Genomic DNA, 25737 nt, shown 5'->3' on the forward strand with positions numbered 1-25737 from the left:
CTGGAATAGAACTGTGTATGTTATCCTCAATGAAGGAATGGGTTTTACAAAACCAAAATATGTGAATATGAAAAAGTCCATCCTAGCTTTGAAGGACTGATTTCTGTGTATTCAAATTAAAACATCAATTACTCCAACTTATTTTCATCAAAACATCAGTAAGGACTGAGATGCCTCTTTCTCTGCTTCAAATTCTGATCTCATAAAGACTAATTTGGAAAGAGAAAAGGATGGGCAGTATCCTTAAAAAAAACCCAACCCCACATATATTAACCTCTAGTGGGTACAGAAATTATCTAGAAAAAACACAAGCAGCATGGAGACAGTGAACCAATTGTTCACGCTCTCTTCCATAAAAAGAGCTATGGGCTATTGAATGAAGCATGTAGAAGTCAGATTCAAAAGTAAACAGAAAAAAAAAAAAAAAAAGGCAGTTCTCTACCCAGTGGACTTCTTGACAAAAGACACTCGAATGCATAAAGCTTACTTACGTCCAAGAAGAAAATAGGAAAAGTGTTTGGAAGAAACATCTATTGAGGGTTACACTAAGTAGACAAACCAAATCAGGCTCAGAAAAGTCCTTGGATTGAAAAGAGTAGAAGATTGTCTGAGTGTTAAGGGCAAAGTATCCAATACATTTGCTCCACTCAACTTTTCCTTGGAGTTCACTATGGCCACTGCTTCAAGCAGAACACTGGGGCTGGACAGAACCGGGTATGGACCAGTGTAACCATTCTTAGAACTGAGCAGCATGAAGCGAACGAATGGCAGAATTTTTTCTTTCTTTTTTCTTTGTGTGGTTTTTTTTTTGTTGGGGTTTTTTTGTTGTTTTTTGTGTGGTTTTTTTTTTTTTTAATGTATGAACTAATTCTAAAGTAGAATGGCTAAAAACTAACAATTATGTCATGCATTTGGAAGGTCAGTTATTTCCCTCAAGCAGACTTTGACACAAACCATTAGAAAACATCTCCCAAGAATAAAATATTTAGAAAATAGAGAATGTTCTAATGCTCTAATTTGATTAATTTAAAAATTCATACAACATCTTTCTGGATAACAAAAAAGTACCAAATTAAAGTAAATGCTACATTTCTTAGTAGGTATGAAGGGTTATCAGCAATAATCAAGCAATGTTCTTACAAGAAAATGAAGACTAGCATAAAAATGTTAAAAACATGAAGTTTTCTTTGCTGTTGATTAAAAACAATCCACTTGATAGACCGTCTAATATTGGCACACAGATTAGTATCTTAGTTTCAGAATTTTCTTACTTGAAAAAACAGGATTATCAGTCATTACATAGGGAGAGCAAAAGATACAAATTTCTATGTAAAGGTTTAACAAATGCAGCAATCTACTAAATAATTATTAATATATCAATATCCTGCACTTTTTGTGAAGGAAATTGCTTTGCTTTCCTTTCTTGACAAAAATGGCCATTACAATTTGAGGTACATTAAATATAGTGTTGGGGTCTTTTGAACACTTAGAAATTATTTGGAAGATAAAAACCCAGAAAACTTTTACTTGATAAATGATAAAACTTGCCTTTTGACTTATGAATGCCTTTTTTTAAAAAGATGAATGTTTAGGTAATACTTTTATTTTTCTTACCACTACAGCAGCACCTGTGTTTTAATTAGAATAAATAAATAAAATAAACCAAAAAAGCCCACAACAAACAAACAAAAAAAACCCACAAAAAAGTGAACAGAATAGAAATCTCCCATCTTACCTGAGAGGTCATAAGACTAAAAATCTGATGGGCATTCAAGTGCATTCTAGATAAGACCACTAAGTCATTATTCCATTTATGAAATATTCATAGGTCTACGCTGCACTTGTCTATTTGATCTTGACTGCCTCCCCAGTGAAGACAGGGTAGTGAAGACATCTTAATTAAGTCCATAAATATTTAGAATTTCTAGAGAGTAGCAACTGGAAGAAGTTAACTCATGGTAGTGATTACTAAACTCATTGAGATAAATCATACACAACTTTTTTTTTTTTTTTAACCATATCCTCATCAACTGGAAATAGGCTACAAATCTGTTCATGCTGGAGACTGTGTGGAGATCTCAAGACAGCCTCAAGGAGATGTCCTTGTACTAACCACAGTAACAAAGCCATTGAAAGACTATTTTGAAAGCCGCATTAAGAAGGGATGAGTGTTGTTCTGGCTTGTTATTGACGAAAATAGAAATACTGGTGAGAACTTTAAATTCAGTGAGTTAAATTCCTCCCATTGCAGGCAACCACGCCGTGTAGTCCTTTCATAACTGTTCTTGTCTCCTGAGCCACCTTACAATTATTTGCCTTTTCATATAACCTCATCATACTGGCAGCTCAGAGTCATTCTCAGAATAGCTAAGTAACAGAATCTACATATTTAGGCACTGAGTTTCTACGTCGCAGCAAGAAAATATTTTTATTCCTTAAACACAGGTTTTCTGCTTTATATTACAAAAATTAATCTAAACATCAAGTTCATCCTCTGAAATACAGTTACTCCTATATATTAATGATGCATTCCAAGTATTTGTCATCAACAATTTTCATCATTTCACATCTACTTCTACACTATCATTAAAGAGACCATTAAACAAAATTGATCCCAACACCAACTCTTTAAGAACTAATCTTCTATCATCCTTCTGATCCAGTAATTTCTCTTTCATTTTTCTTCAGACAGTTTTTTGCCCTCCTTTAATTAATCTATGTTTATTCTAGTTGCAGTAATTATGGGACACTCTATAAAAGTTCTCCACTAAAATCCACAATCTATTTCCTGCCTTGAACAGCAGCCATCTTGCCACAAAAGCATCTCATTCTCATTCCTAAAATCCTCCTATATTTGGATAAATTACTTTGGATAGACTGTGAAATCTTCGCCACAAGATCTTCTGTCTTGCCTGGAATGCCACTGCCAGATATCTTCTGTTGTTCTGAATTAAGATGACTTATTATGATTAAATGCTACTAAAGAATCCAGAGGGGACAAGAAATCTAAAAGGAATCTAATTAATCACTTGGATAAAAATTATCAAAACCACAACTCTGCTGCTCCCCTTTGTGAAATCATAAGGCAACCAGAAAACTATCTATATTTTAACATCTCCATTTTCACTCATCTGCCGTTCCAAACATACTGCATTTACCCAAGGAAGAGTTCTAGTGATTTGGTGACATCTGACCTAAAGTCTGTATACAGAAATATTAACTGTCATCTTTTCAGCAGAATCTACCCAGACTTTGTGGATTGGTTGGGCTTCTCTTAGGTTTAGCTAATGATTATAAATGGCAAAGAATAGCCAATTTAATTGCAAAAGGTAATGACGCAGCAAGCATAAGATTAGTTTCACCCCAGAAGGCAATATCCTCAAAACAATAATAACAGGAGTGATCAAAAAGAAAGGAGAAGCTTGTCTTAAAGCAAATACAGGCAAATATTCCTGTATTGCATACATTAATCAAGAAACAAGTTAGCAAAAAACACTGAAAGTGGAAAAAACCCCAAACAAACCCACAGAATTGTATAGTAAGTTATGGTTAGTAAATGCTTCCTACAACAGGTTCACCAGATAATTCAGAGAATGAACAGACCAGTAATTTTATTACAAAGAAGCTCTGAAAATATCCTAAAATTCTTCTGGCTATTTCTAATTAAACAATGAGACGTGAAACTCCCAGGCAGATAGCGGAGATGCACCGAATAAAAGACTCCAAAGTTTTGATCAGCATAGGCAAGCAGAAATTTTGACCCATGCAAAATTTTAAAGACACATAAATTTTCAGTTTTTCACCAATACTACACTTGAGCTTTAGATGAACTTTTTCACAAACATGTAAAGTCCATAAAGAGTAGCATTGAGTTACCTCTTGCCATTAAAATTAATGTTGCCTATAATGCATACCTATTGAAAAAGGAAGCAATTGAAATGTGTTATTAAAACAGGAAGACCGGATCCATCATGTTTTTGACAAAATGGGAAAAAATTAAAATACACTGACGTTTTTATTATCTTAATCCTAGGCTATTGATTTATTCAGTTAAAATAACCTATAAACACACAGGTACATGGTTATTTCACTTATAACTCTATAGCAATGGGAATATTTTGTAAAGACTTTTCCCCCCTCAACAGTCCCTACAGAATATAGAAATTTACTAGCTACTTACTGCTTTGTAACCATGTGCTAGAACCAAACACCATGTTAGGTGATAAGACATCAGATGGCTAAGACATGCCAAAAAATGGACAACCTTTTATCCTAATGAACAATAACCACAACGTTTCTTATAATTTAAATAATCTCCCTGTGTATCTGCATACAAAGCAAGCGTGGACTTCCTGGCAAGAATTTTCTACATAGTACCAATTGATGCCTCGTATCATCAACTAAAATTTCCAAAGGAACTGTGAACAATTTCCATGGTCTGTCTTCAGAAAATCTTTCTCGGTTGTTTTTTGGTTTTTTGTTTGCTTGTTTGTTTGGTTTTTTTTCAATACATGCCCTATTTTAATGCTGGTGAGAGTTGACTTTATTTTGCTGTAGTCTGTTCTATACCTGTTTTCAAAGCCAAAAAACGTTCTTTATATTAATATCCCAGAAAAGCATGTTTTGCACTCCAACTAAAAAGCATTAAAATACAATAATGTGTTTTTCAGGCTTACGACATATTTTGCATTCAACAATCCCTTATAAACAGGATATACACAGAAATAAATAACTATTTCACAAACAGCTTATTGGCCTACAAACACGCCTTGTACATGGTGATAACCAAATGGAAAATACATTTATTGCTTACCCCTCCCAATGCTATCTATCTTCTAACCAATCTGTTCTCACAGATTTCTCTCTCACATTCTGAATATTATAACAGCAAAGTATGGGGTAGAGTGTTAATTTTTTTGCTTGGTTTTGCATGTTTTTCTAAACAGAAAGCCACCTCAGTAATGAAACTTCTTATTTTCCTCATTGTTTCCTGTAACTGTCAGTCCTACATAATTTTTTACCAATAAGATTGCTACAGAATAACGGTTACTGTTTTTCAGCCTTCTACGGATTCTAACAGGGAGTTAATCTCTTAGGAAGGAGGTAATATTCAAAGATTTCAGAAATACACAGCAGTTCATTCCAGGCCTGAAAAAGTCTGTTATACTGGACCTTAGGTTGTCATCGTTTTAATTACTAGAAAGTCTAAGGTAGGCATTTTAAAGAGATGCCCATGCTTTCCTCAGAGTCTTGCTCAGCTGAACTCTGGTAAACTCAGAAACCCACACAGATATGTCAGACAAATTTGTTGCAGACAAAAATTCAACAGAAATGCAACAATACCAATCATCTTAGAAGAGATCCACCTGGCTTAAGATTTAGATGCCTGGAGATATGTTTTCTGAGAGTCAAGTTTCCATAGACTTTCACTATTAAACTTCACTTAAAAAGTGGTCACTGACTCAGTGATGAAGCAAATATCATCTAAGAGTAACTCAAAATTGCTAGAGCAGAAGACCGGTAACGGCAAACAGTTATTTCCAGGTAAAATTTTAATCACAACCAATAGTAACTTACAGTGCACTCCCATGAGATACTAGATTATTTTAGACAGAAATACAGAAAATCAGTCAAATTCTATATCAGGTCTCCTGAGAGCCTGACTGTGAAGTCTAAATGACACTCCTAACTTCTGCAAACAAAGGTTTCTAACAGACCTTTCAAAATGCTCCTATCTGAAGATGTCAGTCAAGCATTGATGTATCTACTTTCATAGTCTTTGCTTCATTAGATGAAGCAAGTTTTTCGATGCAGAATTTCACTTTTGTTTTTTCTTGTTTCCTTTTGTCAAAGACAAGCATATAACAAATGTTACAGATTAAATCCTCTTAAGTTCCTTTATCACTTACTTTGCCTTTTGGAGTCCTTATTTTGCCATCAATATTTGATGCAGTACAGGCATAAATTAAAAGTAACAAACTAAAAGATATTCTAGGTAAGGAACACTAATTGAAATACTGAAGGGATCAGCAAGCTGAATATTGCTTTAAGGACAGAAATACGGACTTCCAAAATTATGCTGAAATTACATAGTTTGGTGAAGAGTCTAGTCCCCTCCAAAATTATGCAGATCCCAATTCCAGCAATGGAAAGAAAAGAGTGGAAATCATAGTTACATTCATAAATATTTGTGTGACGGAATGAGGAGGTTAGTTTTGAGGAAAGGAATAGTAAAGGGAACACACAACATGCCATATTTTAGCAAACAAATCCCAAGTGAAATAAAATGAGGGAAAAAAGAATTTGACATTCTTTACAGGATTCCCACACACAGCTATAGCAGGACTGGTAAACACATTAGACAACATCCCAAAGGAAATCATATTTCAGAGAGATTAGGAAAAAATTTGAAACTTTGGTTGGGACAGTGAAAACACTATTTAACATTTAAAAGAACTTCAGTAAGAGAGGACAGAGCTGCCCAAAGACAGAAAGGGAAAATGTTAAGTAGTCTCACAGTCCCAGCACTTCAAAGAGACATGAAGAGCTATAGCACGGAAGCAGCACCACCCCCAAAAATAGTTTTTCACCAGGCTTAAAGAAGGCATTCCAAAAAAGTCTATGCGTTACGTAGGCATTAGAAAAGAAATACTGACTAATGCAGGAGTAATGCAAATCCAGTGGATACAATGCTACAGACAAGCTCCTGGAGGCTGGCCTTCAGAAACTCTCAACATCAATTTGATAAAAACAAACCCTATTTTGAAGAAGCATTGGAAGGTAACCTAACACTGACTGAAGTTCCAGGTTGAAAAAGTTTCCTCATCTAGTGAAGGAACCCGAAGGACTGTATTATGAACATAAAAGATTAAACTATATTTTATTACACTGATAGTGTGCAAAATTAGCAAAATAATAATAACTCAAGACTTCATCTATTTGCACCCAGTCAGATGATACAACAGGGAAGAGTTTATGGACACAACGTCTTGACTCTTTAAGCAACTGCCAGTTGAAAAGTCTGATTCGGCAGCATCCAAGAAAAGAAACTAATCTTGAACTAGTCAAACTGAAGAGTTAATTCAAGAAGTGGCAACAGATCAACTGAATAATAATATCCTTGACATAATCATTTTCCATTTTTAAGAACAGACACTGACCTAAATTACTCTATCCAGAAACATTCAAAGTTTTCTATATACAATCTATGTCATTATAAATAAACTTTTCTGTTTATAAGAGGTGGCATAATCAGACAGAAATCTATGCCAATGACACCTTTTTATATATGTTCCTGAATAAGAAGGTTTTAACGAGTGAAATAATTTGAATAGACAGTATAGTACTAAATTAAATTAATACTAAGAACTCAAAGCAGTGCATAGTAAATAGAGAAAGGTATATTATGCTTATACATACAACAAGGTTGTAAATTAGAGGGCTGCATTGTATTAACTAACATGAGTTAATACACTATTATCTGAATTCAATAACCTTTAGCTTTACCAATCACCATTTTTTCCCTCGTACACATTTATCAAATTAGCATTGCTTTATTTTAGATTATTCACTGTAAAATCAGTAGGAAAGTAAAGAGAAGTCTAGAAAAAGGAAAATATTTAGCCCCTAACAACAGATACAAAATACTACTCTTAAACACTCTTATTCAAGGTAACGGAGAGAGTACTCATTTCCCACACTCACATTAAGGCAACAAGATATTTCAGAAGGTGTAGTTAAAAGATTAGCAAATTCTAGGCTAGTGAATGCTGTTGTTTGTACTATGTTCAAGTATATCACAATTTGTTAAAAAAAAAAAAATTCTTACCACAGCTTTGGCTGAACTTTCCTGCAAATCCCACAATAATATGTTATTATCAGCCAGCGAAATAATCTTTTTACCATCTCCCATTGGTTCCCACATAACACTGTAAAACAGAAACAGAGAAAGAAAAAAAACAACCTAACATTAAAACCAATCAGAATTTGCACTAGAAAACCATTTTAACTCTGTGGATCTAAATCTATTCCAAGCCATTTTAAACCATATTCCCTATGGTTTCCTTCAGCTGAACTCCATCCCTTATTTTAAGGGCAAAATCTGCCATTAACTAGCAATACAGCAATATTTTTTTATTTTTTTTTTTTTTTACACATACTAGATGAATATTATTGCAGCATTAGTTACTTAAAAGGTATGCAATAGCAAACTTCAGCTTTAGTTGGTACTAATGTACACATCCTTTTCTTTTTCTTTTGATTGCCCTTGACATCCCATCCAAATCTGTCAGAAAAAGGAACGCCACCCAGCTTCGCTAGATACTAGCCTAACTGTAAGAAAACAGCTTCTCGAAATCCTTACCCCATTTGTCCATTCTAGATATTGAATCATACAGTGATCATGCAAAACAGTGATCGTGTCATTCTAGCATTCTGCGTACATACACAGAAAAAGACCTTGACGTACTCGCTTTTGAGTGCTTTAGCTTGAAACCTCAGTTCTTCATATGTAATGTTGTGCAACCTTTTTGAAGACGCACCAAAAATCATAAGCCTCAGAGCTTTGATGCAAACCTCTTCCAGTTCAACAGCTGTCATCTTAACTCAATCAACATATACTTTTACCTGTGATTCACCAGTTTTGTGCTATATATGAAGGAATGCAAGAAATCAGTCTTCATCTCTAGTTCTGCCTATGAGAAGCAGTATATTCAAGCCAGTCAGTAGGAGCAGCACAGCTAAGTATATGCGCTATAACCCTAACAAATTTGCTGGAGATAAGATTAAGGTTAAAGGAATAATACTTGTCATGTGATGATAACAGGCTTCCATACCCAATGCTTTTGAAAGAAAGTTGTGCAACCTCCCAATCATCTTACAGTGACACAGTACAGCTGAAGGCAGAGACCACAACCTTAGTATCAATAGCTACATGAAGAAACTTCTTTCCATCTCTAGAAAAAAAGACTTAAGTTATTCAAAGGCATTTGATATGCTTTTCTCATCCTCAGTGCATATATGAAGTACCACCTCTTGAGGTTTGTCAAGAGTCCATCACTAAACATAAGTTTTCTAGTCTGTTTAGCTGTCTGCATGAATCAGTTCAGAATCTGGACTGAAGAGATGAAAGACAGTTGCACGAGTAGATGCAGCCTTGGGTATGTAAGCCCAACATTAGGCAGCCACCACATACCTTCCTAGCTCGGAGCTGCACGCTATGCATGCCCCTATGTTACCTCCAATTTTGCATTACTCTTACCTTCCCAAGACAGTGGTTATGACCCAGCCAGCCCCAGATCTAAGCCATGGAACTCCATCTAATTTTATGGTATAACACACAAGGAAAAGAAAATAGGAAGTTGGAGGTAACTGTCATTTTTTCACACCGTAAGTGAAGCATAACCTCAGTTATTCTCAGGTGATATCTTCCTCTCAAAATCCTTTTGCTTCTTCCATCAGCAGTTTCATTGCTTTTTACTCTGCACTTTTAGTAAAACAAGCACTAGATACACAGGCAGATGACTACACCTGTTTGCTGTTATAGGGAAGCTGGACTATGAAGATAAAGTAGAACTATGCCAAAAAAGAAAATCAACACCAAGTAGATGAAAAAGCTAGAGCTATAACTAAATGGGTGCATTGGCTGACTCCTCACCCATTGAACTTTTCCCTAAGGCAACAGAGCAGATCAACGAAAGGACTAGCTTCTGCATCTATTTTCTGCTAGAACCATGACCTGCATCCTTATTATGTTGTCAATCCATGGAAATTAACTACTTATAAAAGTTCATTTGTAATGAGGTCTCTTGTATTAGGACAAAATCACTTCATTTAGCACATTAAGCTACCATCATGTTGTTAAATGTGCTTTAACAAGGACATGGAACTAGAATGATACTATGATTTGCTTTAAATTAGGCTGTTTTGTCTGTGATATTGCCAATCTTATTTTCAATAGTGTTTCTTGTTAAAGTTGTATGGTACAACTTGTAAAAACTTATAAACAACTGAAAATGAGTGCTGATAATAAAAATGATGAAGCAGTTTCAATTACATGTTCAACGATCATTTTGCCCATAATAATGAGTAGTACCCAACTAGCACTGGCACAGGTATTTCAGAATTTCATACAGTTCTGCTGCACAGATATATCAATTAAATCCTTCAAAGAGATGAAAACATTTTATGAACACATAGAACAGGATAAAAAAATTAATGCACCATAACCTGCATGTGATCACAGCTAACCTTCCACAACCCAGCTTTCTAAAGTGAAATTAGAAGACATCAGGATCATCACACCACTGAATAAGTAACTAAGACATTTTCAAGCTGATTCTGATCACATTTATTTAAAGTCCATCATTCTTACATATTGCTGAAAGTATAACTGGCATTTGGTGTTCATATACGTTGACATATTTTTAATTATAGACTATGAAATCTAGTTTGACCAATTAACTCTTTAAGAGTTCTTCCAGCCAGAGATCAATATTTTTATGCTTGTTGACGTATTTGCACCTTTCCTGCACTGATCATTGAACTTTCAGTGGTAAAAGCTAGATTAGAAGCACTTTCTTTGATGTTTTCAAAGGTAGGAAGGAATTTCACATCTTTGAGAAGCACCGAGCTTCAAGGTAAAAACTTGTATAGCCAAATACCATGTGCTAATTAGAGCCAATTATAACCCAGGTGACATGCTTTAGAATGAAAAAGTCTCTCCACATTCACTCTGTCCTTGTGAGATGCCGATTTTGCTTCTATTTAATTTGTCTTTTATGAAAGTTCATTGGTTTATGGGTGTGGTAGCAGTGATCATTCATTTTACAATCTAAGCTTACACTACTCAAATCACTCTTTGTAACATGTTCAGCTGTATGCTGTAGTCATGACTGAACATGTCATGGTTTCAGCTGGATTGCTAGCAGCTGGGATAATGCCATGTCTTGGATTTGGGATGAGAAATAGCATTGATAGCACACTGGTGTTTTGGGTTGTTGCTAAGCTCTTTCTGCTCCTCACACCGCCCCAGCAGCGAGCAGGCTGAGAGGGCACAAGAAGCTGGGAGGAGACACAGCCAGGAGAGCTGACCTCAACTGACCAAAGGGCTATTCCATACCATGCGATGCCATGCTCAGTATAGAAAACTGGGGGAAGAAAAAGGAAGGGGGAAACTTTCAGAGTGCTGGCATTTGTCTTCCCAAGTAACCATCATACGTGATGGAGCCCTGCTTTCCTGGAGATGGCTGAACACCTGCCTGCCCATGGGAAGCAGTGAATTAATTCCTTGTTTTGCTTTGCTTACATGCACGGCTTTTGCTCTGCCTATTAAACCGTCCTGATCTCAATCCAGGAGTTTTTTTCCCCTCACTTTTACTCTTCTAATTCTCTCCTCCATCGCAACTGCAGGAAGTGAGTGGCTGCGTAGTCCTAGCTGCTGGCTGGGGTTAAACCACGACTGAATGTTAAACATGAAATACCATGGAGGAAAAAAAAAAAATAATAAAATACTGGTGACTGAAAAAATCTGGCTTTTGAAGCAGGATACAAATTTTAGAAAAACCGAAGTTTTCATTTAGAACAATTTTCAGACACAGCAGAGGTAGTGATAATCTTTAAAAACGAAAACAGATAAACCAGGCAATACCATTTTCCCAAGTGTGCCAACAGTTGCTGATGCTTACAGTTTTCAGAAATGGACAAGATAATTGTCAAATTCACAGCTGCCACTCAGAAACTGAGTGTCAACTTCACCGCTGCTCTTTAGATAATCTATAAACAGCAGACAAGCAATTATATTTGTTGCCTTTTACCCTATTTTGTTATCATCCGACTCCTGATGCTTCAAATTAGCTTCTAGCTAGTAGTTTCTGGTAAAAAAATTAAATCCTACAGAGAACATTTCCTAGTAAAGAAAAAAGAGAATTTAAAATATTCACTCAAATGCACACATGAAAGGACTCTATTATCTCTGTTTTATGCTGAAAAGATAGTTAACACCATCATTTATTAACGTACTGAGCTTTTACAAATGAACAATTCAAAGTTCTCCATTATAGACTAAAGAAGAATAAAGCAACATACAAATGCTTTCATAGATGTGAACTGCAGTCCAGCCACAACGCAAGCATTAACTACTGCTTAACCATAATTACAGAAGTGACAACCATTTATTTCTGTAAGTGGAAAAATTTTGCTAGACTGAAAATTCTTGTGCACTGCAAAATGGAAAGTATACCCAAACATTTGGTAACTCAGTAGCACATCCTGCAGCCTTGATGTAGCCCATCTGAAAAACTGATGTGTTATGGACACATATATCCTGCCTTCTTTGCAGTACAATGATTCAAATTTAAAGGCCACTAAGATGATCAGGCAATTAGGACATTATTCTAAGAGGTAGGAGATCAGACTGAGGACAACCTGGAACCCACAATTCTTACTCCTTATCCAAGTGCTCTACAGAGTGGCCACATTTCTGAACAGACACAGTTCTGGCTATTTTGTAGTGTATTGAAGTCCCTGCTGCAGGAAGCACATATAATTTATGTTTTGTCTCAAAATTCTCAGCCACGGAGATACATTTTGGTGTCCAACTCCTCAAGACACAGTAAAATAAGAACCATAGCTTCCTAAAAAACCTGAAAAATAAGGTGAATTTATTTTAAGCACCTTTTTAGCTAAGAAGCTAATAAGAAGAATGAGAAATGAAGTTAAAGATTATTTTGGACAGGAAGCCTAAAGACAGCTGGATTTTATTCTGGCTCAAATTATTTTTACATTCAGAAAAATAAAACTACTGTACAAACAAATACAAGAGTATCCCAACAAGGAGATGATGCATAAAAAGCACTTGCCTCTAAAATTATTTTTTTTTTCCTTAAATTATCATACTACAGTGTTGGCAATCCCATAAAGTCTTCTTGAAAAAAATCATAAAGCAGAATGCAAAATAACAGTCATCCTCAATATTCATGGCATTACCCTGTCTACTACAGCTGCGATTAAACAAGTTTATAGTGAGAAAAAGAACTGTGATTCTTGCTTTATGACCCAATTAATTTCATCATTGAAAAGATATTTATATACATGTAAACATAATAAAGACAGTCTGAATCCTAGGAGTTCATAATCTTGCAGAAAGCATGGTAGTGAATTTGTTCCAAGAAAGCAAGATATAGGACTCACTGATTTTAAGTAGGAGCTCCTAAATATCCATTTAATAGAAACAACTATTAACCTCCTGTTGAGCTATTAATGATTTTAAATGATGACCAACAGGTGATCACCTTCATAGTTCATTAACAATCTCAGACTTCTGGCTGGCTGGCCATGGGTTTACATATCAACAATGCTTAAAACAGCAAAGCAAAATCATGCAAATTTATTATACAGACTCTACATATGAACTAAGCTGACAAAAGCTGTCACTGGCAACATTTCAAGTCATGAAACATTATATTAATATCTCTAGTCTGTAGTTTAACCAACTTACTTACATTCTGTAGACACCTGCAGCCCAATAAGATCTATGCAACCAAATGGGTGACACAGTAAATAGTGAGACCTACTTTACAGTGTGAAAGCCGTGACTGATGATTTTCTGACTTAAGACATACACATCTCTTTATTTCTGAAGCAATAAAATACACAAGATCTATACACAGACAGTTCTGGCAGATCATGCGGTGAGAGTTCTTACAAGTGTAACCTACAGCTCTTCAGACTGCAGGAACCTGGTAAATCCCAAATTCCTTCCCATCGACATGTGGGTGAAGCTGATTCTTCTGTGTTCAGAAAGAGAATCCTTATGAAAATGCCACAGAGTAAGAAACCCACGGGTAGCACTAATTGGAACCCACGCTACAAAGTAGTTTTGTAGCATGGTCTTATCAAGGTCAGGGAGGTTTCTCCATGTTCATTTGGTATTGCAGACAAGTCCTTACAGTTGATTAATGATATTATGAGGCTGATTTTGTCTGTTTGTTGTCAGATGTACTTACTCCAGACAGATGAGGAATATTAATTCATCTTTCTAGAAAATGTTCTGCTTTCAAAGATATAAAAGGTATACTAGATTTTTTAGGACACTGCCTTCTCCTCTAAGGTCTGTCTCTTACTAGCATATCCAACATATTACTAGATATCCTGGATTTCTGCTCAACTTCATGCTTGTTGGGCTAGACCGTTCTTGAGCTTGGAGGAGGTGGTTCATCATCTTGGAATCCTCTTCCCTCTCAGGCCCCATCACATGTGACTTCTTCAAGCAGATCCCTGAAGAGGCCAAAGCCTGCTCTCCTGAAGTCAAGGGTTGTGAGCTTGGGTTTTGCCCTGCTCCCACCTCTACGGATCCTGAACTCTGCTATCTCATGGTCATTGCAGCCAAGGCTGCCTTTGACCTTCCCATCCACAACAAGCTCTTCCTTCTTTATGAGGTCCAGCAGAGCATGTCTCCTCATTGGCTCCTCTGTCACTCAGGTCAGGAAGCCATGGATGCTTTCCAGGAACTCCCTTATTTGCTTGTGCCCTGCTGTGTTGGCCCTCCAGCAGATTCTGGGGTGGCTGAAGTCCCCCACAAGGGCCAGACCCTGCAAATATAAGGCTAGTTATAGCTGTCTGCAGAAGACCTCATCTATTTGTTCTTCCTGATGAGTTAGCCTACAGCAGACACCCATTACTGTGTCACCCATAGTCATCTGCTCTTTAATCCTTACTCACAAGCTCTCATTTGGATCATCATCCATCCCCAGGCAGAGCCCCATGAACTCCAGCAGTTCTCTCATACAGAGGACAACTTTCCTCATCATCATCCCAGCCTGTCCTTCCTAAAAAGGCTCGGTACTCTTCGCAGTTTTGTCTGCAGCTATTTTGTCTATCCAACCTGAGTAACTGGTAAGTGAATTATCACATACAGACAACATATTTCCTAGTCTTTTAAGTGTTGTTAAATACAGTTATAACAATATCAGGGTACAAGAAGAGACTATAACCCCTGGCTTCCCCTGTTCTGGTGATTTCCATTAGATTGGCATTTACAACACTGGTTTCACCAGAGTAGTACTGTTAAAGACTAATGTGTCTTCAGTCAAGATCAAAAGTGCACTGTCACAGTATATTTTCATAACATCTCTACTATATAAAAGATAGCTTACCAACATATCTCCCAGTATTTTTGTTTGTTTGTTTCTGAGTGGTTTTTGTTGGGGTTTTTTTGGTTGCAGTTGGTCTGGGTTTGGTTTTTGTTTTTTCTTTAATGAAACATGGGGGGACTATTTTATTCTCCTTATTCTCGAGGAGAGAGAAAAGCCTTGGGGGGGGGTTTAATTAGAAAGGTTCTGCATTGTTTCTGACTTTCTATGAAACATCAAATATAGTCTAAAGAATACAATAGATTAAGAAAGTTAGTATTTCTTCAAAGTAATTAATATTGGATTATTTACAACAAGAATACTTAAATATTATGGCAGAAACACTCACAAATAATACTCTAAGGCAAATATGCAAAACCCTTTTAACTTTATTATGTTTCAACCATGCCTTCCCATATTGCTTAAATGCAAAATACATGTCTACATATAGGACAGCTCTTGCAAAACTTTTGCTAAGTTTCTGTCACATTACCACTATTAATATTTTACAGTAGTATATTAATTATCCTACTGTTACTGACAGCTGAAATATCTGAGGATTCAATGGCTATTTTAAAACATTTTGGAAGTTCTTTTTTCTTTTTGCAAGCGTTCTAGAACAAGTCTGTATGAGATAGGTGTGCTGAGACAGCAGAATGCATTACAGTTGTAGGGTTTTTTCGGTGACATATCTACAATAACAAAAGATCTAGAGTATACGCAGTTAAATTACTGTAGGAATGCAGTGTTTTGGCAGCATAGTTTATGGTACCTGTTGAAATCTATATCCCATGCCAGAAAAAGCACTTTACTAAGCATAAAGCTGTGTATCTGCTTGGAGGATTTGCAGATACTATTACACAGACAAATCTTTTTAACAGTCTTAGAAACAACTCACTGAGGAGCCAAAACCTATTTATTAATATGAAAACGAATCAATTGACAACATGCTTTGGACAAGAAACGCAGCTAAAGAGTCAAATAAGCACTGTTTGGGAAAGTATCTAGAGTTTAAAGAGCTACATGAGTATTGAAAGTTGTTTTCACCTTCTTAACACCAACAGGAAAAGTTTCAAAGTAAGGAGTAACACATTTCACATAAGCAGGCACTGATAAATTACTGTCACCCAGAGTTAACTGCTGTATGAACAGCACACGTAGAAGAATAGAAACCCCCAGCACATATATGAGTTTCTTCAATGAAATTCATGAGGGGGAGAAGACTGTGTGTAAAGCTAGGATTCATTTCCAAAGCAGATGGACAGAAGTCACATAACTTCTATCATTCCACAACATACTGCTCGTGGGGAAGCTGCTGCCATGGACACCATTTCCATTCTGTTGCTTGAAGAGGGCAGAAAAAACCCAAAGTGAATATTATGGATATGTGACATGTCATGAAAGAAGCATATAACCAGCTTGTCTGTCAAAGATCAGAACGGTGGTCAACCTAGGCAAAAAACTTTTTAGTAGTATGAATGTCTGACAGGGAAGCACAGAGGGAGCTGTCATGTAAAAGTCCTGCCCAGCCTCTGGAGGCCACACTGTGCCAATAGTTCCTTCCATGTACTAATGTAAAGATTAAGGGTTGAAACAACCTTGTTTGTGAAAGAGCTGGAATGGGCAAAAGCAATTTCGGCAGGCTCATTTTAGAGGAAACATGTATCTACTTTGGGGGGGGGGGAACAATCTGAGTATTTTCAAACAGGATTTTTCAAAAGATGGGAACATGGATATAGCATATCCCTGCTAATTTACTGCTGTTTGTAACAAACAGGACATCCACATGGTTGGACAGGGAGAAAAAAGAAAACACAACAAACCAGAGTATTCCTCCGAGTACATTTCTCCGGTGATTTGAAATGTGCCTAAGGAGAAAATTATGATTGCCTAGGATCTGCATCGACAGTTGAGGAAAATCACCACTCCTTCTATTCAAAAGAACAGCAAAACCAACTATGATAAAGGTTTACACAGACCTGGCATAGATGTACCCTCTAACACCCCTAATCCAGTAACTGTGGATACTGGGGCAATTTGAGGCGAACAGACTGCAAGAAGTGTCTGGGACTGGCTAGTGTGGCCTCACTAAATAACCTCTCCATCACCACTGCCTGAGACTGAACACTAGGCTGGACGGACTGATCGAGGTTGCAGGGCACCCCTTAAGTTCCCACATACATTCTACCAAATAGATGCACTTAATTACAAATGTACAAGGATCAATTCTTTTATCCAACAGACATTCAAAAGACATGTCAAAGCCCTGAATTTTTAACTACTGTGTAAGCAACTGTCAACAATATTGCTTCATCTATAATCATCCCAGAATACTGTGCTAGGAAAGACCTCCCCTGAGGAACAAATATTCTAAATATTAAATGCTTAATGAAGTTTTAGAGAGCAAACTGAAGTCCAAGACCAACAAAACAGGGATACCTGTTCAAAGATAGTTCCTCATGAACATTTAAAATTCTCCTGCTTAACTAAGTTTTTCCACAGTTATGCAACATAACTTTTTTAACATTTCCCAGAACCTTTTAAACAATTCAATAAAAACTGAAAATAAAACCAGCTGGTATGCACTTAACCTGCAAAATCAGTTGAGGCAGACTGCAATCGTGATTTTTTTTTAGTGCTAAGAATAGCTAAAGTAGCATTATAAATAGGAAAAACAAACCTGTTAAAAATACCTCCATTTTCTTTCAGTGGGGAGAAATCTCAACCAATTTGGCAGTAAAACTAGGGAATATGACAGCACAGTGAGAACTGAAGCAAAAAACTACATTCAAGTTGGGAAGGAGAAGTGAAGTAGTACTCTACAAACCCATTATTTTTTACTTGTATGGTAACAATTTCTGTACTATTTTCTTTATCATGATTTATGAATCCAAGGTGAACAAACAACTGCAAAGACTTCAACAAAACTAATTTTCATTTTAAGCACATGAAATCTATTGAAATTCTCAGAAGCGGTCATAAGTTAACTGAATACATACAGCAAGTTCACATACATGAAATACAACATATTTTTCCCTTATTATTTGCTTCAATGTCAGATTTTACTTTCATTAAGTTTCCCACGGCTTTACAAGCCTAGAGTCAAATAAATTCTGATCAAAAACCTAACATAATAAACTGGGCACATAACATAATGTTTTCTTATTTCACTATCCAATTAATGAATCACAATTATTCCCTGGTATATGCAATAACATTGAATAGCTTAAAGTTTCAAACTTGCACAATACTAACCACTCAAAATTACCAAAAACATTCAAGGGAATGAAAAAGAGACATGGGAGTTATAAATTACTCTACTGGTTCCAGTCACATTTTAGAGGATGATAAAAGGGGAAAATGAGAGCACAAATGTGAGAAAGAGATAAAAAATGGTTGAACATTTAGGTTTTGATATAACACATAGATTTATTTACAATAATCAAAGATTCAAGAGAGCAAAATCCTGTAAAGAATTCAGGATATCATGCAGAATGAAGCAGGGAGAGCAGAGAGAAGCAGAACATAAGATACAGTTTAATTTTTTACCATTTTAGAAAGTATCAGAATATAAAGGGGAGAGTGACAGTACTGACAAGCAGCTGTAAGTTACATTCCCAGTGAAAACACTTGTCATACAGTAACTTTTTCCAAAAAACTTTCTCTATGCTTCATCTTTGTAATATCAGAAGTGGTTGATGGAGAATGTAAATGCATGGAATGAATGAGGTGTGGAAGAATTATTCTTAAATGCTGATAATTTTTTGAATCTGTCTGTAATTAATCAGCTTCGCTGATGTCTTTCTCCTGATAGCTCTGAAATTTTCTGCATTATGTGAGCAAATTGAAAGAAGGCCTATGACACAATTAGTATTAGCTGGGCATCTGTTACAAAAACCTAAAAAATCCTGGAGTTCAGTTTATACCGCAGCCCATGCAATTGGCACTCTTGATGCTCTCAAAGCAACCTCTATACAAATACCAGAAGGATCTACTTCCTCACAATTATGTTTCTGGTACTGGGACATAAGAAGTGTTGAAATAAGATAAGGTTTTCATACCAAAAAAGTGATGGTTGCATTTATTACATGCCTTTGCTATAAAGCATATATTCAAGACCATATGATCCTCCTAAAAGAAGTGTTACTTTCAGGTTTGAGTTTATTAGATACAGATCACTAAGTCGTTTTGGACTTTCATTTTTTTTAAAAATGAAACACTAAGGCATCAGGATATATATGTTAAAATTCTGCCTAACAGAGGGGTACTGCAGAAGAATTAACATTACCAACATCATGACTGGGAACAAAAGTGTTACCTGAATGCAATTTTAGAGCCATTAAAAACACCATTTTCACTTTTCTTTTGAGTTTCAGATCCTCTTGCTTCTTGGCTTTTTTACTTGAGACAATGTTTTGTGTTGTTTTGGTTTTGGGGATTATTTTTTTTTTAAATACTATTTTAAAGGCCAAAAAGAATAAGTAAAACACTTCTGACCTCACTTCTGAAATGCACTTACTCACCTGTCTTCAGGGCATCAATTACAAACATGCTTAACTTTCATCAGGTGACTGTGTTCATTAATGGAATGAACATGATGAAAGTAAAGCAGTAATATGTTCTGTATAGTATCTTATGTATCTTAAATAAAGTAAACTAACATTCAAATTGAAAGAACTGTTATAACAAATTTGTACTTTTGTAGAAAGCCGACCTTAATAAGGTTGCTCCATATTGTGCAATCACAGAGCCAAAAAAGAGATGGTACTTCTCAGTACTCTATTTGGAGACCTTAGATGAAATACCAAATAAAATGTAAATACTTAAAAAGTCTGTGGGAATAGCTCATTTATAGTCAATTCCTCCTTTGTGAATTCAAAATTCTAGTTTAATACTTTAATGATAAACATACCAGAGTTACTGAAACACCTGTGACTTTAAAAATATATATATATATATAATTTGTCTTCCTCTCTAGTTTCTCTTAGATGTGGTAATATTTGCAAGGTCATATTTAGGATTGATTGAGTAGGATACCCTAAAAAAATTCAACTTCAGCAAGCAGAGAAGCTTAATGAAGTAATCTATCATTATTCCTAAGATATTTGTTCCTTTCCAATTTTTTTCAGCAGCTAACTATTGTTTTCTATATAAAACGTGAATTCTTCATTCCTCACCTTTCAGGCAATTAAGCTCCCACTTTTCTTGTCTCTGTAATCTCCATTCATTTTCTCTTTACAGTTTTACCTACATTGTCCATCTAACGCTTCCCCCCTATTTATTTTGCTTTTATTTTATTCCAAATCTACTCTGTGGACCACCATCCAACTTAGTTCACTTTTTCCACCTCTATTCTGAAGCACGTACCTTGCTACTGAGTAGCATCTACCCTATTTTATACCTGCCAGATTTGGAAAGCGAAGAGTAGGATGTTAAGCAGACATAGACAAGCCTGCCTTCAGCAGATGCCGGGGAAAAGGTGCAAAGTCGCAGTTTCACTTCTGACAAAAGAAAGTCTTGGCTTACAGAAAAGAAAATTGGTATTAAACACGTCTCCGATAGTTTTTAAGTAAGACATTTCAGAGACATTTGAGCACAGCATTCCATAAAGGAGACAAAATAATGGTAAGCAAAAACACAGGATCAGTTCTTCTTAATGCCAGTAAACAATTGACCAAAACCAATACCTGATGCACCGGACCTCGGAAAAAAAAAAAAAGAAATCCCCCCTTGCATTCCCTAACAAATGACTAGAAATAAAATAAAAAAAAAAAATCTATAAGGTAATTTTTCAGCTATCAGACTTTCTTAATGGAAGAGAAAAACAATGCAAGAAGATAAACTTTAAAGAAAAGAAGTGAAGAAATAAAGCAGAGCAGGCAAAACATGAACAAAAGTACAAGCAAATAAAGCCCTGAGACAGACAGCGGATGCCAGAGTACATAACCAGTTGCATTTTCAAGACAGTTTTGGTTTTTTCCCTTTAATTACAGTTAAATCTCAACTACTTATGATCTGCAACCCAGATCCATGAATACTGTGAAGCACCTGTGCTATGGATGTCAATACACACACAATACCTTCCCATAAGCTACTATCTGGAATCACAGAAGTTTATGCTAGGTGCCACAAAGGTGGAGATCAACATTACACCCGGCATCTTGAAACTGTACTGTCAACAACGGCACTCTTCCCTGCCCAGCCTATGAAGATGTGATAGAAGCCCGGTATGTTTTTAACTTGTTTGTTTGTTTTAGGCATGCATTCTGACCAATGGTGTTAAAAACTAACTTATTTTTTTTAAGTCTTTATCAAGTCTAAAGCGTATAGTTTCAAAAGCTATCATAACTTAAAAACTTTTCCACCCTTAACAAATGTGGTACGTTGTTGTGGTACATTGCTCTACTGCACTCTGTAGATTAAACAGTCGTCTTAAAGTGTATGTGGTCACACTGAACCCCCGGGTTATACCTTGCTGATGGTTTTAGCATAAGACTCAGCTAAAATAATTATTCCATATGCTGTAGCTTCTCAGATACTCAGAGCTCACTGAACGCCTGGGTCCAGTGTCCAGCCTGTGTTTTGTCAGTAAGATGTATGAGAGTATGGCAAGGCAAATGACAGAGCCAGAATAAGCACTGCCTTTCTTACTGCAAGTGTGTGATGCCAGCCCACCACTGATCTCATACAAAGTGACTGTGTACACTAGAATGTTGGTCTTACGTTGAAGTCAGAAAAGTATTTCCACTTTGCATTGAGGAAAATTGCTTTTCTGATTTACAGTTGGTTCTAACAACAATTGTACCATAAGTGTCCAAAGTAGTTACATATTTTTGAAACATCTGAAATACATAATAGAAAAAAATACTTAAGTTGCTATTTGTAGTCAACAGCACTCAGTGGGACATGGCCTGTTAAGTGACACACATTTGGCACAAAACATTTATTTTACTCATTTATGTGAGCTGTTTCCACTATGATTGAGGCAGGAACAGAAAAGCCTGCCCTAGAACAAGATCCTTTAACTCAGCTGTGCTTGCCTGAGATGATGTGGGGGGGAATTAATGCCAAACATTCCATTTATATCTTTTATCTTTCTGTAACACAGGACATTTCCAAATCTTTATGTATATATATATACACACAGACATAGTTAATGAGTATTAAGTGGCAGCAGGTATTTGTAAGCATTAGTACTGAACAAAGTCAGACAACAAGAGACAGAAAATTGAGGAAAATTAGAGGAAAAAATTGATTTTTGGCATTTATATCCCGATATAAAGCAGTGATATGCTCCCTTATTGCTCCCTTATTTCTCCTCTGGTGATCAACCTACTACACAGAGTTCTGGCATCCCAGCATCAGATAGAAAGAGATTATGGAAGATTCAATGACAAAAAGTACAAATCTTAAAGGGCAAAAGGTGAAGAGTAAAACAAACAAAAAAATAATATTCCCAACTATATTGGAAACTAATTATCAAAAGGTTTCAACAATAAAAAGGGAATTGTTTAATATAATCAAAGAGTTATAAATATATGATATCATATATCATAAAAAGATCATACAAAAATGAGTAGCAAAGAATTAAAAGATACTACCACAAAGAAATTTAACATTCAGGAAGCCGAGATTTTAGAAAAAAAGTAGCCTAGACAACACGCTTTTGATTACACTGATATGTCCAGTCTTATCCAAGAACCACCTAATAAATATTACCTTCTAGTTACTTTTTTTTTGGTTGAAATTTAATCTACAAGGCTCAAACTAGAAATCAGTGGCTAGAAATAGATGCTTAAAACTTACAGTACAATGTACGACATAATTAAAAGTCAACTGAATTAGCTATCACTTCTAAATTCTACGATTTTTTTTTTCACTAGTTAGTTAATGAATAGAAATTTTTATGCGGCCAGATTTTTAAAAGGAACTGTGACTTATTTTAAGTATTGTTCCCTGTTGATATAATTTAAAATTGCTCCTACTAGAATATATTTAAGAATAATCAGATTATGATGGATACCTTACACAGCAGGTGTCTGAATACAGAAACCAAAGACGCCCTTTACACACTCATGAGGCACTTACAACAATATCCGACATTGATGTTGTGTTATCCTTGTTCAATTTCAGTTCAGAGTTGTCACATTTCGTTTACAAAGATCTACTGTCTTAGTCCAATTTTTTTTCTTAAAATCCTCTGATAATTGTGAAAGGGACTGTACAGCTTGCACGACCACCTCCTACTCCGTATTCTTTCTGACAGACAAGACATTCCTAGGACTAGAGCAGACCATATTCTTACAGTCTCGACTTTTCCTGCCATGCGAAAATGGTCAGGTGGTCCCAAAACTATGTCAAACAACATTGCAGTTGTTACGTATGGACTGAGTGCATTAACATTTCTTTGCCTTGCATCTGTTCAGGAAGCAGTGGGAACACATCATATACATACCCATCATAAAGCAAAGAACTTGCAAATACACAACGGACAAATTTAACTTTCTTTTAAATAGCAGAAAGGAAAAGGAAACAAACCTCTGTAATACCCTCTGTAGTACTGCAGCTCTCCTTGTCTTTTCTTAGGCAACAGAAATGAGTAATTAAACAGGTACCATATAATATAATGAATTCTTATGCTTAACAAATAATAAATTGCTTGCACTTATGGCAAATCAGTCGAGTGAAGACTGAAAAACAAAGACCAAAGTGCAACATCAAATTTATATTCCATAAAAAGACTGAAATGCTAACTGTTATACCTTTGTGCAACAAAGGTTTTAGATGGGGGCAGGTGGGAAGAAACACATTAAAACAGTACACAGGCTGTTACTCCATATGTGTTTGCAGGACTATAATAAATGTTTTTAATCTATGAAACATCTGGGACTAAAAATCCAATTTGTACCTTTTTTTTTTTTAAAGATGGAATAGTTTTTAAGTGTATAGCATAGCTTCTACAATATAAATCTGCACAAAACTAACAGCACGGGTCTATCCTTTAGGCTTTTTCTAGGAGTATAAAATATGCAGAATCCTACCAGGCCATATTGCCATGGGCTGTGTTGTCAAGGTGACAGAGTAGCTCCAGGGTTTGAGTGTTGCTTGATGAATCATCAGGGGATTCATGACTGCCTGATTCCAATTCCTTCGGCATCCTCCAAACAGCAGCACATGTCATGACTTTACTGTCTGAAGCTAAGCAACAGAGAATAATGTCAACAGATCATTGTATGGGAGACATATTTTGTATACAGTGCATCAACATTTACACAAATCTATAAGCAATGCACATCTGCCATTTAAAATATTTAAAAATATTATACCAAGATGAATTCAAAGAATGCAGAATGTGGATACAGACACAGACCTCAAGTTAGCGGTCAAGTTGCTGCAAAACTTGTAATTAGCTCACACTTAATGCACTTCTTCCTGTTTAAAGGCAAAATTTAGTGCTCATGATAAAATAACTCTTTGGGAGGCAAGTTTTCCAAGCTTCATTCCCCATATTGACGTTAATGAAAATGACCAACAAGTTACATGGCTCAACTCCTTAACAATAAGGATTTAGACATCATTTTAACATTTTCCTTTTAAGAGCTATCTTCTGTTGAATCTATAGCATTATGTCATGTCCTTTACTACCAAGAACTGTTTATTACAAAATCAAGTTTTCCATGTAAGTACACTCCGTTAACTCCAGCAAATAAAAATAGCTTCCAAAAGACAAACAACTTACAAGCCTATAGCAAAATATTACAATGTATGATGAACAAGCACACTGTAGATTAAGGAGAAAATACCATATGGTCTATGCACATATGGCATTGCCCATCACCCAATATAGCGATTTTTAGGAGTGCAGAATGGGAGGAGACCAGAGCAGCATTGCATATGTTCATGTTGTTGTAGCCGCTGGTCCAGGGTTCACAGAAGACAAATAGGTCAGTATGATCCACTACAGCAGGAACAAAGAAGCCAGCCACAGCGGTGTTAGGCAAAAGCAGGGGGAGTGACTACCTGCTGGAGGATGTGTTAAATGAGAAGTCCAGAGGATAAGCAGCAACAAACGATATGTTTTCTGTTCCGAGGTCATTTTGCATGCCTCTTTCTCACAGCTCTGTCACCAAGTACATTTTAGCTGATTTCAGTGCAGAATGCCTGATTAGAGCCATGAGCAGACGTGACCAACTTACATCAGAGGAAAGGAAAACAGGAACAATTCTAACGAGAGTGTTTTCATAGAGGAAGGATGGTAAATCTGAAAAAGGCCTTCTTAGGCTAAAATGACATTAACAGGGCAGGGGGGGGAAAGGCTCCATAGGTGAAGGTCGCCAATCTAGATATTCTATATGCAAAAGAGGCACTCAAACAACAGAGAATTGGACCAAAAAAAAAATCAATCAATTTGTGGTGATACACAGTAAATAAGCCCAAAATACAAGAATGCGGAAATGTTTCAAAAGTAGCCATATGAAATAAAAACCATAGGTAGTTAGGTCAAACAAGCGAGAGAAAAAGACCATTTGTTTGAGAAGGAAACAGGGGTAGGAGGACTTCAAATTCAAGCACAGAATTCAGAACACAGAAGCACTGGGTATTTGATAGT

At 36.0% G+C, this 25737-nt stretch overlaps 1 protein-coding gene across 1 annotated transcript in view; it reads right to left on the reverse strand.

Annotated features, from left to right (window-relative positions):
- The window catches only part of TSSC1 (tumor suppressing subtransferable candidate 1), a 93847-nt gene that overhangs the window by 18501 nt on the left and 49609 nt on the right, over positions 1-25737 (reverse strand). The window contains exons 4-5 of the mRNA XM_009887923.1: positions 24170-24326; positions 7829-7928 (exon numbers count right to left, since the gene is read on the reverse strand). Coding sequence (XP_009886225.1) covers positions 7829-7928; positions 24170-24326 — 257 coding nt within the window. The remainder of the gene's footprint in view (positions 1-7828; positions 7929-24169; positions 24327-25737) is intronic.

This window comes from Charadrius vociferus, unplaced genomic scaffold, assembly GCF_000708025.1.
Source record: "Charadrius vociferus isolate BGI_N301 unplaced genomic scaffold, ASM70802v2 scaffold156, whole genome shotgun sequence".
Lineage (NCBI taxonomy): Eukaryota > Metazoa > Chordata > Aves > Charadriiformes > Charadriidae > Charadrius > Charadrius vociferus.